The sequence below is a fragment of the Prunus avium genome, chromosome 4 (assembly GCF_965620075.1).
Source record: "Prunus avium chromosome 4, drPruAviu1.hap1.1, whole genome shotgun sequence".
NCBI classification, from domain to species: domain Eukaryota; kingdom Viridiplantae; phylum Streptophyta; class Magnoliopsida; order Rosales; family Rosaceae; genus Prunus; species Prunus avium.
The window spans coordinates 29,014,815-29,029,190 of record NC_142287.1 but is presented as its reverse complement, the minus strand read 5'-3'; the positions used below and the strand labels follow the sequence as shown (position 1 = coordinate 29,029,190).

Here is a 14,376-nt window from a genome sequence, read left to right as displayed (position 1 = left end):
ATAAGCATAATGAATAAGAACATGAACCATAATTGAAACTTGGAAACTAATTCAACTTGAAAACTTAAGAAAAGAATTTACATTACAAAGAAAAATAAACTACAACTAAGAAGCAAAAGGAAAGCTAGAATTGAGAACTAGAAAGCAAAATTAAGAGAATTTGAGGGAGAGAAGGGAAGGGAGCTCTAGAGAAGTGTTTGAGAGCTCCCCCCCTTGGGGTGTGTTTACAAGCTTGGGAAACCTCACTATATATAGGCCTAAGGAAGCTGAAAATCTGAATTAAGTATGGCTAATGCATACAACACTTGTTTTATAAAATCTGAAATGGTTGATGCACTTCACTAATGCATACAACACTTCCATTATAAAATCTGAAATGGTTGATGCACTTCACTAATAAATCCCACCAGCAGCCCTAGCTCATCTTCATGTCACCATGACCAAGCTTCCAACCAGAAATAATAGCTCATCCTGAGGTCAGCATGACCAGCAACTTCAAGGGCTTACGAATTGGGCTTCCCTTAAGCAAATTAAGACTTTAAGCACTCAAACTTGAAGTTCAGAATGTCTTCTTTCCATCCATATATCATTTGGGCCAATCCAAGGTCGGAGGAGGAAGTTAAGGCCAAAACAAATTGCTAACTCATTTTGCGCGCTGATAAAATCCATTCTGAGCATGGCTCTGTGTTTGCTAGGTAACAGACTCCACAATTATCCAATGGGGCTGAATTTCGGATATGTTCTAGTATACACCCATTGGAACAACTTTCATGAAGAATGTGGCCTCATCCGAGCTATGTAGGTTGCTGAAACAAAGCTTGCAATATGACCTACGAAACTGGGCTGGCAGGGAACTGTAGCCAAAATTGAGTTTGTCTTTAAGCTCTTCATCCATTCATCCAAATTAGGCCCTAACATGCATGGATTGCATCATTTACTATCCAAAGCCATCATTATTACCTAAAGCTCAATGAACTGAAAGATAAACACAAAAAGGATTAAAAGCACAAGTTTAACTCAAAAACATAACCAAATCATAAGCTAGAAGGGTACAAAATGATATACAATTATGAACCGATCAATGGTCTTATAAAAAATTGATTTTGAGAGAAGGGATGACAGAAAAAAGATTTTTTTTTGGGTAAATTACTCAAATGGTCCTCAAATTTATATCCGATTTACATTTTGGTCCCTCAATTAAATTATTCGTTCAAATGGTCCATCAAGTCTCTATTAATCGCTCCATTGATCATACCGTTAAATTATGTTAATGTTGCCGTCAAATGTAAGGGTAAAACCATCCATAACTGTCCTATGTTCCCCAAATAGGTGATAAAGTGGTGATACGTAGGTGATAAAGTGGTGATAAAGTAGCGATACAGTGGTGATAAAGGGGTGATACATAGGTCAAAAGTCTTATTTACCCCCACAAATGTAGCATGTGTTGCTCACATGACTAAATTTAACAGAAAATGTAATGGTAGGACCAAAGTGCCGATTAATAAAGAGTTGGTGGACCATTTGAACGAATAATTTAGTTTAGGGACCAAAATGTAAATTGGGTATAAATTTGAGGACCATTTGAGTAATTTACCTTCTTTTTTTTTTTTTTTTTTGAAATTTGGGTGTCTAAGAGAATCCACAATAGTGGTGGGGTGTAAAGCCACTTTTACATCTCATTTACACTTCTGGGGGATGTAAATATGAACTCTGCTCCAATGGGGAAGATGCATATTTGATTTTTTGTTGTTGTTAATCAAATGCAATTAAATCTAGGCCATTGATTTTCTAAAAGAAACAATTTGGGCCACCTATTTGGTGACCGTTGAAGGATGTATTTAGCCAATTTGCATTTTGTCTTCCATGGGGCTCGTCACTTTGCTTTTTCTAGAGAATATCCTTCTACTTGCGCGTACATGGAGAGTGGAATCACCTTTTCAATTGCTCTTCTCTTTCATCTCTACTCATTTCTTGCTTGTGGGGTCCGCAAAATGGGTGTAAAATGGATGTAAATTAGCATCTTTTTATACACATCCGACAGCCAATGTAAATTTACAAGCCTTTAAATCCTCCCACTACAGCAACTTCCGGTGGCAATAAGTGTAAATTTAGCATACATTCACCTTTACACACTATCCTTGTGGATGCTCTGAGATAGCTAGAAAAAGACTCACATTCAAGCATGTAAGAAGCCTACAAGATGAAGACAAAATGTAGTCATCCAAACATATTGATCAAGGATGTTTGGCTTAGATTTCATTGATTTGGGGCTTGTATTAAGATTTTCCCTTATGCATCCAGCCGCTTCACTAATGTGAATAGGTTATACAGAAGGGTGGGTGTCAACCCAATAATGTCGATATATTATGTCTTCATCTTATGAACTAAGAGCATCTACAATCATGCTCCATATTTTTTAGTTAAAATTTAGCTAAAAACACATAAAAGCTATTTTAGGAGCTCTCTATAAAATTTGAACTCCAATCATACTCCCTAATTTAGAGAGTCATAAATACTATAATTATTTTTTAATTCAATATAATTGGTCTTCTCTATACAAAATAATATTTAAAAAAATTAGTTTTCATTAATTAAAAGTTTAAAATATGCATAAAACAAAGCAATTAACATTAAATTATAGGGAGCTACTAGGAGTCCTTTCTCTTTCCTCAGATTAAGGAGCTCCTAGAAGTCTCCCTATTTTAGGAAGTGGATAGGAAGCATAGTTGGAGTTGTATTTTTCTAATTTCTCCCTAAAATTTGTCTAAAAAGGTGGTTTATGGAGCCCATTGTAGATGCTTAAGAAACACCATAAAAAATGAATAGAACTGTTCTTCATGAATATTCAATTCACCGGACCTATAGTTGAGGAAGTGTGATACTCTATAAAAGAATTGTCAACTCCTAAAAGCTTTTTGAAGAAGGGGTATCACTTTTCAATGCCTCACCCCAACGAGAAAAATTTGCCTACGCCATAAAACGGATCGACATTGTCTCACATTTACTATATCACGAGAGGGGCACATGGCTAAAGTAGCCGTGTACGTGTTATTAAAGTGATCCCTCATTTCCAATTCAATTTGGTTTGAATTCACGATACATCTCTGCCACAAATGTTTAGACTTTAGCAGACGAACAGCTTAATGTCACCAACACTTATAACACTCTTAACTAGTAATGCAATCATACACTTGTATATTTTATTTTATCAAGTTTCTAATATGGTATTTTTACAATCTTTAACACGCTCCTCACGTGTGACAACCATATAATGGGCCACATCTAGATGGGCCAAAGTCCAAAAATAGAAGCATTGGCACGACCCTAGCACGCTAGCAGTATCATTGGCCAATAGGCCTACAATAGAGAAAGGGGAAGACTCTAAAACATGATAACCCAAACTAGAGTTTCAGCCTATGTGAGACTAAACAAAGGATGAGTGTGATAATCTCACCTTTAATCAATGAAACATCGTGATAGAGTCAAATTCCACGAGTCAAATTCCACTTTAATTCTTCGAATACCTTCATTCCAAGGCAAGGATTAAAGCCCTAAAAACACCTCACAACTCAGCTTCAAGGATTAAGACACGCCCTTAATTAACAAACCACACTTTAATATGTAATGGGAACCTCAAGCCCACTTGGCTATGACAGACATACAACCAGTCCCTAGAAGAAGTGAAATATATGCTCCTAATTGAATCCTCAAATTGCTTTGCAGTCTAGGGTTCATGAAATCAGCTGCCAGTAGGTCAACAAGAGCCATGTAAATCAAAATCCCAGCAGCAGCAGCATTGAAAGTCCCTTCAACAATTAGAGCAGTGGGACTGCTCCCATTGTAAACGGTTGATATGCCAATGCCAATTGCAATCCCTACTGGGGTTGTGAGGGAGAAAAACGCAGCCATGATCGCTGCAGACCGAGACTTGAATTTAGCCTGCAAAGCAGTGGAGAAGGAGCTTAATGATTGTACGTGAGATCATGATAGTGTAGATATGGATCAGAATGCAATTGTGACAAATAGAGAAATCCTTTTATGATCAAGAGAATGCACTGTACATAACAAGTCAAAAGAGAATTTAGCTAGTCATAGTTAGATTTCCTTTTAAAACACCAACTTCCTACTTGGTCCTTACTGGAGGTTGCATAGTCAAACCTGGGAGATGCAGCCACCAAGTCCCATGCCCTCAAAGAATTGATGGAAAGACAGAGCCACCATGAGAGGCTTTATTGTTTCAGGGCTTTGGGAAGCACCCAATGATATTCCAATTATAACTGAGTGCACTAGGATCCCCAGCTCCAAGACCTACAAGATGACATGGAAGCTAAAATTTCAGAGAACAAAATAAATAGTAATGACATGCTTGCTTTTCTCAATAAAGTTCCTTACTTGCGAAATGACACGGTGCCTGATTAATTCTGATGACATCAATTCTGCAGAGCCATAAGCATGACTCTGTGTGGCATGTGTGTGGCCATGTACATGATCTGCTGCATGACTATGTACATGATCACCCGTCTCCAATTCATGAACTGTCACTTGGTTGGACTTTATGTTTGACCTCTGATAGTACCCGGTTGCCAATGAATCAACCATCAGTGTTCCAATGGCAGATAACATGGCAACAAAACCAGTGAAGGGAAATTTTCCCCATGGATTTTCTTTAAGACATGGTGACGTCAAGTTGTCAAATGCATCTGGTAGTATGTGAATGAACCCAGTTGCTAGAATCACGCCGGCTGCGAAGGCCTTGATAATGAAGAAGATGTCATTTTCTGGCCTTAGAGTTGGTATCTTCTTGCCTAGCAATGGCAGACTGACCCCAACAGCACCAGCAACAAGGATGGAAGCAATGGAACCTAGCTTGTATTTAAGTGCAGCTTCTTTATTGTGTTTTGTGTCCTCAGATTCACATGTACAGTCTCCAAATACCATAGAAGGAAATAGGAAAATTAGGATGGATATAATCTTTAACATGTTGAAAGAGGGAGCTAATTGAAAGGTGAACATGGTTTGAGATGTGGCAAAGGGTGAGGGAAAGAAAGGAGGGAAAATATATATATAGAGAGAGCTTTTTGGTTTCTGCCTTTTGAGAAGTGGAGCTGTATCTTATGTGGAAAGAGAGAAATGTGCACTGCTGGATGATTTGAGACACTTTGTTAGCAGAACAAAGAGATGCAAAAATAACTCTTAGTCAAAACTTATAAAGGACAGGTTGTATGCAGTGCATGTGACACTAAGAATAGGCTGGATGGCCTAAACTCCAAAATCTGACATGGTTCATTTTTGTGTGGAAAAGTTTTAAATTGTCAGGACTCTGCAGGCACCCCCCAGATTCTGTTTGAATGGATAGTGAATGATGTTTTCATCTTTACTAGCCCATTTTGTCTTACATTTTTCTGTTTCTGCTACTGATCTGGTATTTCATTTCAAGATAGCTAAAGTTTTACCATGTTTTATTTCTCCAAAGTTGGGTGGAGTTTTGGGAATTGGGCAGGCTGTTTGAGTAATTCAACATTGAGGTTATAGAGATCCATGTGAGGATCATATAAAAAATTGATTTTGAGAGAAGGCATCACAATAAAAAAAGGGTTTGAAATTTGGGTGTTTGAGACAGCTAAGAAAAAGACTCATATTATATTCAAGCATGTAGAAGCCTAGGAAGTGAAGACAGAATGTTGTCATCCAAACACATTGATCAAGGGAGTTTGGCTTAGATTTCATCGATTTGGGGCATGGATTAAGATGGTCAACCCAATAATGTCGATATTATGTGTTCATCTTTAGTATACTTTCCATGTCCTTTTTAGTGATTAATTAACTGGTTTTTGGTTTAGACATGCACACATCTTGCAGCTATATACAATATTTTAATATGACTCTTTATCCATTGACGACCTAAGAAACGAGAAAAACTTACTTTTATACGAGGGATACCACTATGGTGCTATTTTGAGCAAATCATTAATTGTTGTGTATTTTAACTTTTTGACATGGCAATGACTCAATGAGTAATAGGCTTGAGATATCGTCACAGTGACATCCCCGTTATATTTCAATAGAAGCCTTCTTCATTACTATTCAATTCAATAAACCTAGAGAGAATAGGCAACTACTACTAAAAGCTTTCTGAAGAATGGGTTTTCACTTTTCAATGCGGAGAAAGATTTCGATTTTTCTTTCTATTGTTTGGTTTCTTTAAAACTAAACAGAATAAATAATAAAAAACAATTATTTCCAAAAAAAAAAAAAACATAGAAAAGAAAAAGAAAGTCAGCCAGCCACCTATGTCAAGAAGGCTGGGGCCTCCATGATGGAAGCTAAGCTAGCCGCATGGATTGACACGCCCATCTCGGCATAAATAAAAAACTTTAAAAAAACATTTTATATATTCTAGGCCTTATGAACACCACAAAATAATATTTTATCGTTGGTCTTGCAAAAGAAAAAATATTTTTCTTGTTGGAGATTTTGTGAAAAGTTTAGCAGTTGACTTGATTGGTGGGCAAAAAAAATTGGCCGCAATGTTAAATCCGACCAAACCAAATCAATCCGAATTTTTTATTTACCTTATTATAAATAACTATAATTTTTATTGAACTGAATCAAATCGTAATAAGTTTAGACGATTCAATTTATCTGAAGCTAAACTAAACTAAACCGCTTATATAATTTCTTCTTGGGATTTTCTTGTTGATTATTATCATCTACTATTATGTTTCGTAACATGCATCAATCATTTGAATTTGATGTTATCTTTCTCTCCAAATTTCTCCATCTCAGCTATTCTTCAATTTATGTATGAAGTCCTAGTTATACAAGGGAATATATAATATTTCAATTTTTTCTTATAAAAGCAAATAACCAAACCAAAACACCACTATATCGAATGTTTTGGTTTTGTTACCTAAACAAAACCAACGTGAACCGTTATGTAACATTGGTTTAGGTGCACCTTGAGATTTAAACCAAACCAAATCTACAAACAATCCAAGTACAAGGGACTTGTAGCTTAAGTAGATAAGAATATTTATCCATGTACCTAGGTCCTAGGTTCAATTCCCCCCTCTCCTAATATCGCTTATATAAACAAGGCTTATTTACTGTTTCATCCCCTGAAATGGACTCTCGGTCTTACTTTACCTCATTAAACTAAAAATTTCTTACTTAACCCCTTGAATCTCTAAAAATTACTGAAATTTTCTCACTTTACCATTTTGGTCCATTTCCATCCACAAAACCGTTAAATGTGTTGACGTGGCATGGGCATTCTAGTAATTTTAGCTTCTTATCTACTCTCTTCTCTCTGTCCCTCTGTCCCTCTGCTTCTCTCTTCTCCTATCAAGGACCCAACCAACATCACACCCCACCCCTACCCCCTACCCCTCCTCCGTCTTCGCTCTTCTCTCTGCCTCTTTCTCCTTTTTGCCTCTCTCATCTCTCCCCTCCCCTTGCCAGACCCAACCCCCAACCCCCAACCCCCAACCCCCAACCCAGACCTAACCCTCCATGGAATTACTCAACACACCAAACCACCACTCAAAATTTTAAAAAAAAAATCTCATCGACAACCACTCCCCATCTTTTCTCTTGGCAAAGATATTGAGAGTGGGAGAGAGAGAGAGAGCGGCATATAAAAGAAAGAAGAGGGAAAGGAGGTGGGGTGCGATGGAGGTGTGATTGTGGTTGGGTTGGGGAGGGGAGAGAAGAGAGAGGCAAAGAGACGGGAGGGGGTAAGGTGCGATAGAGGTGTGTTGGGGGCTGGGTCTGAGGAGGGGATGAGAAATACAATAGGCAGAGAGAGAGAGAGAGAGAGAAGAGGGCACATGGCTAAAGTAGCCGTGTTATTATATCACGTGAGATTGAGAAAATCTTTCCGATGCCTCGCCCCAATGAGAAAATCTTGTCTACGCCATAAAACGAATCGATAGTGTCTCACATTTACTATATCACGTGAGTGGCACATGGCTAAAGTAGCCGTGTTATTAAAGTGATCCCTCATTTCCACTTCAATTTGGTTTGAATTCATGATGCATCTCTTTGCCACAAATGTTTAGACTTTTGCAGACGAACAACTTAATGTCACCAACATTGATAACACCACTACTACAAAAATTGAAATAGACGACGGGGAAACACCGTCGTCTTTTTCTTTTTCAAACCGTCGTTAAATCGACAGTCGTCTTTTTGAAAGTCAAACTACGACGGTAATTAACCGTCGTCTATTATATGTAAAAACGACGGTTTTTAAAAGATCCGTCGTCTATTAAATGTAAAGACGACGGTTCTATAAAAAAACTGTCGTCTATTACATGTAAAGACGACACTTTTTCTAAAAAACCGTCGTCTATTAAATGTAAAGACGACGGTTTTTCCTAAAAACCGTCGTCGTTTTTATGAAAAAGACGACGCTTTTTGGAAAACCGTCGTTATATATGGTAAAAACGACGGTATTTTGTTAAATACCGTCATTGATTGTATATAAAGAAGACATTATTTTGTTTAAAATTGTCGTCGTTTTTATGTACAGACGACGGTAAAACCACCGTTTATTTTCTTTAAATATGTCGTCTAATAAGTTTCCAAGCTTTTACATTGTAGTTTTTTGTTTTCTATGATTACATACAACAATTTCAACTAGGAAACCGATTATAATGATTCAAAAATTATTTCTTTCATAAAACTTGAAGATTCAATAGTCATTACATAGTCAACCAATCTTTATTCTATTACATACATACTTCCTACCTATAATTAGAAATAAAGGAGCTACATGTTGCTCACAAATTCTACTAATTTGATACAAATTTCATCAATTTGTTCTTGGATGTATGAGTTAGCTCCGCCTTCCTTGCACATTTTCCAAGTTGTTGTATTCCCCCCTCCACTCTAGCAATATCATCAACAATAGGTCAAAATACTTGAAATGCCATGCTTGAAGCTTTGTTACAGACTGACAACTCAAGTGGAGCAAGGCAAAGAAAGTTGTATGCTAGTACCTTTCTTGACCACTGAGTAAGCTTCCTTGTAGCAGCAACCTGTACCAAATCAGAAAAACAAAAACAAAATTTTAAATAAAGCTACTATGGTCTACACTTTAATAATACAGCACTTCTTGGAATTACCTTTTTCTGAAAATATATAGATTTATTTTCCCTATACTGCTAAAAAATGCTTTTCATATATTCATAGTCTATTACCATTGATGAGTGTTACTACAGCACCAACTGACAGTTCAAATAGACCCCGAGTATAATCCTTACCAAGATAGCCAAACCTGCCCTAAACTTCTATTTTAATCATATAGAATATGTGAAATTCATCTTATTTCTACTGAAAACAACATAAAATATTACTTAAAGTTACTTAAACTTCTATTTTAACAAAGAAACAGTAACTGGGGCATAATCCCAACCCTCCTCACAACAATGAACAAGTTGCAGGAGGGGATTTTTCTCCCTGGTGGACTTAAAGTTGAAGAGTTCATAAGTTACCACAGACCTAGTATCCAGGCCTGCATTTTCTAACCCTTCCATCCCAAAACAATCCCCAAAATTTGAAACCGTAGTGCCTACTATTTAGATATGTATAGCAGCAAAAGTATACTTGGTTAATGTCATTGCATAAAAAATACCATCAAATACTAACTTAGATAACCAACAAAATGCAAGTGTCTTTCCTTGTGTAGGCTCACTTTACACAAACTCTTGTCACCAAATTACTATGAGACTGCTAAATTGATAAAACACATTTTTAGAATGTTTTACTTGAATAGTGGATTCAAATAATTTCCAAGTTAACCCTTGTCCATGTATAACATGAATATACACTCTTCTAGCTAGAAAAAAGGTAAAAGCAGTGGATAACTAGATAAAAATATGTTAAAAGGCATCATAGATTATGATCTGTTCTTGATAAATCCATGAATTTCTCCATAAAAATAAAGTTTTATCATAGAAAAATGATATTTTCATATAATTAGTATGCCTATTATGTCTTGAAATTTTAGTTAAAATAATGAGAAAATAATAAATCTGAAAGTGACAGCTAGTACCAAATGTATCTGGTATATGATATATTAAAATAGAAGCACTCGCATTCCTTATAGTCTCCCATTTGTTTATCATCCCATGACATCATATAAAACCGGAAATCAAATTAGGAAAAGAATGACTGGTGAACAATATTTTAAGAAATCACTGATGAATATTATCTTATAAGAAATCACTGATGAAGATTGCCTCTCATAAGTCAAACTTCGTGCAAGTTTATATTGACCACAGTGGAAAAGAAAAAAGAGGAATCCATCCTACATTATATCACAACCAAACCAAGAAAACATATTAAAATATGCTTCTAAAATCCTTGCTTAATTGGCCAATTTTTAATTTTTTTTTCAGACAAAAAAAAGGGCCAATTTTAAGAGAGAACTGTTGACCTACAAAATTATTAGAATCGACCAGTGCTAATGACTAAATTCAGTACAATCTCAAAATTCAGATTCAAAGCTGGCTTCATCCATCAGAATGAATCACAAAACACTCATTTAGACCAAAAACAGAGTAATAGCTAAAAGCTCCAAGACAATTCAACCAACATCAGCAAAAATCAAAACAAACCCAAGTAGAATTCAGCAAGTTAAAGTCCAAATTCCATCAAATTACATTAAATCAGACCAAAATTAACATTCTATATCAAATCCCTAAAATAGTCGATGGTGTGGATTTCTTACCAGCTTTTTATACCCAAAGCCCTAATTCCTAAATCAACTCACCAGCATCTTTAATGGAAGAACCTAAATCAAACAAAATAAAACATACACAGTTTCTTCGATAATAAACCAAACATAATAAAACATACCCATTGCAAAGTGTTCGCGAGCCAATCATAACCAGATCTGACATTAAAACCCTCATTAAAATTAAAAAAATCAAAAAAGGAGAAGAAGAAAACAGAGAGAGAGAGAGAGGGAGAGAGAGAGAGATTACTTGGGGTTTTTCCCTTCAAATTAGTGCTTGAGCTTGGTTCGTTTTCAGAGGGAGAGAATAAATTTTGGCGAACGAGGCGAGTTCGGTGGACTGAACGCGGTGAGCTCGGTGGACTGAATGACGCGATGGAGATGGCGATCTCTGCAAACTCGGTGGATGGTGAGAGGGAGATGTGCTTCATCGATGTGAGAGAGAGTTGAGAGAGCGAGGGTTTTGTGAAAGTTTCGTGAGAGAATTTGAGATAGCATAGTGTCTGAGAGAGCGAGTGTTTTCTGAAAAGCTCCGCGCTCGCGAACTTAAAGTGAACTGTTGTTAGCGCCTCCTGAAAACACGACGGTCCTGATAAGGTATGGTCGTAATTTTAAAAATCAACTTAACATATTGGTGTATTAGGTACTTTACCAGGGCGGTGTTATAAAATTGGTCGTCTTTTAAAATACCACGACAGTTTTTATATAAAGGGTCGTTTTTTGGGTGTCGTAGTTTAACATAATTGTAGTAGTGCACTCTTAACTAGTAATGCAATCACACACTTGTATATTTTATTTTATCAAGTTTTTGATATGGTATTTTTACAATCTTTAACACGCTCCTCACGTGTGAGTGACAACCATATAGTGGGCCACATCTAAATGAGCCAAAGTCCAAAAATAAAAGCGTTGGGACAACCCTAGCACGCTAGCAGTATCATTGGCCATTAGGCCTACAATAGAGAAAGGGAAGACTCTAAAACGTGATAACCCAAACTAGAGTTTCAGTCTATGTGAGACTAAACAAAGGATGAGTGTGATAATCTCACCTTTAATCAGAAACATCTTGATAGAGTCAAATTCCACTTTAATTCTTCGAATACCTTCATTCCAAGCAAGGATTAAAGCCCTAAAAACACCTCACAGCTCAGCTTCAAGGATTATGACACACCCTTAATTAACAAACCACACTTTAATATGTAATGGGAACCTCAAGCCCACTTGGCTATGACAGACATACAACCAGTCCCTAGAAGAAGTGAAATATATGCTCCTAATTGAATCCTCAAATTGCTTTGCAGTCTAGGGTTCATGAAATCAGCTGCCAGTAGGTCAACAAGAGCCATGTAAATCAAAATCCCAGCTGCAGCAGCATTGAAAGTCCCTTCAACAATTAGAGCAGTGGGACTGCTCTCATTGTAAACGGTTGATATGCCAATCCCAATTGCAATCCCTACTGGGGTTGTGAGGGAGAAAAACGCAGCCATGATCGCTGCAGACCGAGACTTGAATTTAGCCTGCAAAGCAGTGGAGAAGGAGCTTAATGATTGTAAGTGAGATCATGATAGTGTAGATATGAATCAGAATGCAATTGTGACAAATAGAGAAATCCTTTTATGATCAAGAGAATGCACTGTATATAACAAGTCAAAAGAGAATTTAGCTAGTCATAGTTAGGTTTCCTTTTAAAACACCAACTTCCTACTTGGTCCTTACTAGAGGTTGCATAGTCAAACCTGGGAGATGCAGCCACCAAGTCCCATGCCCTCAAAGAATTGATGGAAAGACAGAGCCACCATGAGAGGCTTTATTGTTTCAGGGCTTTGGGAAGCACCCAATGATATTCCAATTATAACTGAGTGCACTAGGATCCCCAGCTCCAAGACCTACAAGATGACCATGGAAGCTAAAATTCCAGAGAACAAAATAAATAGTAATGAGATGCTTACTTTTCTCAGTAAAGTTCCTTACTTGCGAAATGACACGGTGCCTGATTAATTCTGATGACATCAATTCTTCAGAGCCATGAGCATGACTCTGTGTGGCATGTGTGTGGCCATGTACATGATCTGCTGCATGACCATGTACATGATCACCCGTCTCCAATTCATGAACTGTCACTTGGTTGGACTTTATGTTTGACCTCTGATAGTACCCGGTTGCCAATGAATCAACCATCAGTGTTCCAATGGCAGATAACATGGCAACAAAACCAGTGAAGGGAAATTTTCCCCATGGATTTTCTTTGAGGCATGGTGAGGTCAAGTTGTCAAATGCATCTGGTAGTATGTGAATAAACCCAGTTGCTAGAATCACACCTGCTGCGAAGGCCTTGATCATGAAGAAGATGTCATTTTCTGGCCTTAGAGTTGGGATTTTCTTGCCTAGCAATGGCAGACTGACCCCAACAGCACCAGCAACAAGGATGGAAGCTATGGAACCTAGTTTGTACTTAAGTGCAGCTTCTTTGTTGTGCTCTGTGTCCTCAGATTCACATGTACAGTCTCCAAATACCATAGTGGGAAATAGAAGAATTAGGACTGATATTATCTTCAACATGTTGAAAGAGGGAGCTACCTGAAGAATGAACATGGTTTGAGAAGTGAAAAAGGTAAGAGAAAGAAAGGAGGGAAAAGATTTCTAGTGAATGCTTCTTTGGTTTTTGCCTTTTGGGTGTTTGAGAAAGGTGGAGTTTATTCTTATGTGGAAAGAGAGAAATGTGCACTGCTGGATGATTTGAGACACTTTGTTAGCAGAACAAAGAGATGGAAAAATAACTCTTAGTCAAAACTTATAACAGGACTCAGAGGTTGTATGCAGTGCATGTGGGTGGCACTAAGAATAGGGTGGATGGCCTAAACTCCAAAATACATATGTACTTAAATTGTCAGGCCTCTGCAGGCACCCCCACCAGATTCTGCTTGAAGGGATAGTGAATGGTATTACAGATCCATGATGGTCATATAAAAAAAATGATTTTAAGAGAAGAGATGACAGAAAAAAGAAAAAGAAAAATGGTTTGAAATTTGGGTGTCTGAGACAGCTAGAAAAAGACTCACTTTCAAGTTAGCATGTTTGCCTATAAGATGAAGACAGAATGTTGTCATCCACACACATTGATCAAGGGAGTTTGGCTTAGATTTCATCGATTTGGCGCTTGGATTAAGAAGGTCTACCCAATAATGTCGATATTATGTCTTCATCTTTCTAGTATTATTATAAATAATAATGTGCCCGGATTTGGTGGAGACATGCACACATCTTGCAGCTATATGCATGGTTGAATATTTAATACAACTCTTTACCCATTGATGACCTAAGAAACACCATCATAGAATGAATAGAATCGTTCCTCATGAATATTCAATTCAACCGACCTAGCTAAGGAAGTATGATCTAACAGAATTGTCAACTGCATACTAAAAGAATTCTGAAGAATGGGTTTTCACTTTTCAATGCCCCGTTCGGAGAAAAACTTGCCTACACCATGGAACGGATGAACGGTGTCTCATACTTGACATATCACATGAGTAGCACATGATCATATATGTAGGCGAGTTTTTCTCTCATCTAGGAAAGTAGAGAAAGGAGCAACTGCTCTAGAAGATTGTTTGCAGGATACAATATATCACATC

The 14,376-nt window shown here is 37.2% G+C and overlaps 3 protein-coding genes across 3 annotated transcripts; all 3 read right to left on the bottom strand.

The window, feature by feature from the left end:
• Nucleotides 1–3,508: 3,508 nt before the first annotated feature.
• LOC110755871 (zinc transporter 1-like) lies at nucleotides 3,509–5,164 on the bottom strand. Its single transcript, XM_021957174.2, has 3 exons — nucleotides 4,393–5,164; nucleotides 4,159–4,308; nucleotides 3,509–3,939 (listed from the first exon to the last, which is right to left on the bottom strand). The coding sequence occupies exons 1-3, from the start codon at nucleotides 5,011–5,013 to the stop codon at nucleotides 3,634–3,636; spliced, it is 1,077 nt and encodes a 358-aa protein (XP_021812866.2). The 5' UTR covers nucleotides 5,014–5,164; the 3' UTR covers nucleotides 3,509–3,633.
• Nucleotides 5,165–8,658: 3,494 nt separating this feature from the next.
• LOC110755873 (uncharacterized) lies at nucleotides 8,659–11,293 on the bottom strand. The gene is made up of 4 exons (XM_021957176.2): nucleotides 10,992–11,293; nucleotides 10,864–10,900; nucleotides 9,003–9,041; nucleotides 8,659–8,892 (listed from the first exon to the last, which is right to left on the bottom strand). The coding sequence occupies exons 1-4, from the start codon at nucleotides 11,170–11,172 to the stop codon at nucleotides 8,796–8,798; spliced, it is 354 nt and encodes a 117-aa protein (XP_021812868.1). The 5' UTR covers nucleotides 11,173–11,293; the 3' UTR covers nucleotides 8,659–8,795.
• Nucleotides 11,294–11,538: 245 nt separating this feature from the next.
• On the bottom strand, nucleotides 11,539–13,903 carry LOC110755884 (zinc transporter 1-like). Its single transcript, XM_021957186.2, has 3 exons — nucleotides 12,713–13,903; nucleotides 12,478–12,627; nucleotides 11,539–12,258 (listed from the first exon to the last, which is right to left on the bottom strand). Exons 1-3 carry the CDS (start codon nucleotides 13,331–13,333, stop codon nucleotides 11,953–11,955), a joined length of 1,077 nt encoding a protein of 358 aa, XP_021812878.1. The 5' UTR covers nucleotides 13,334–13,903; the 3' UTR covers nucleotides 11,539–11,952.
• Nucleotides 13,904–14,376: the final 473 nt, after the last annotated feature.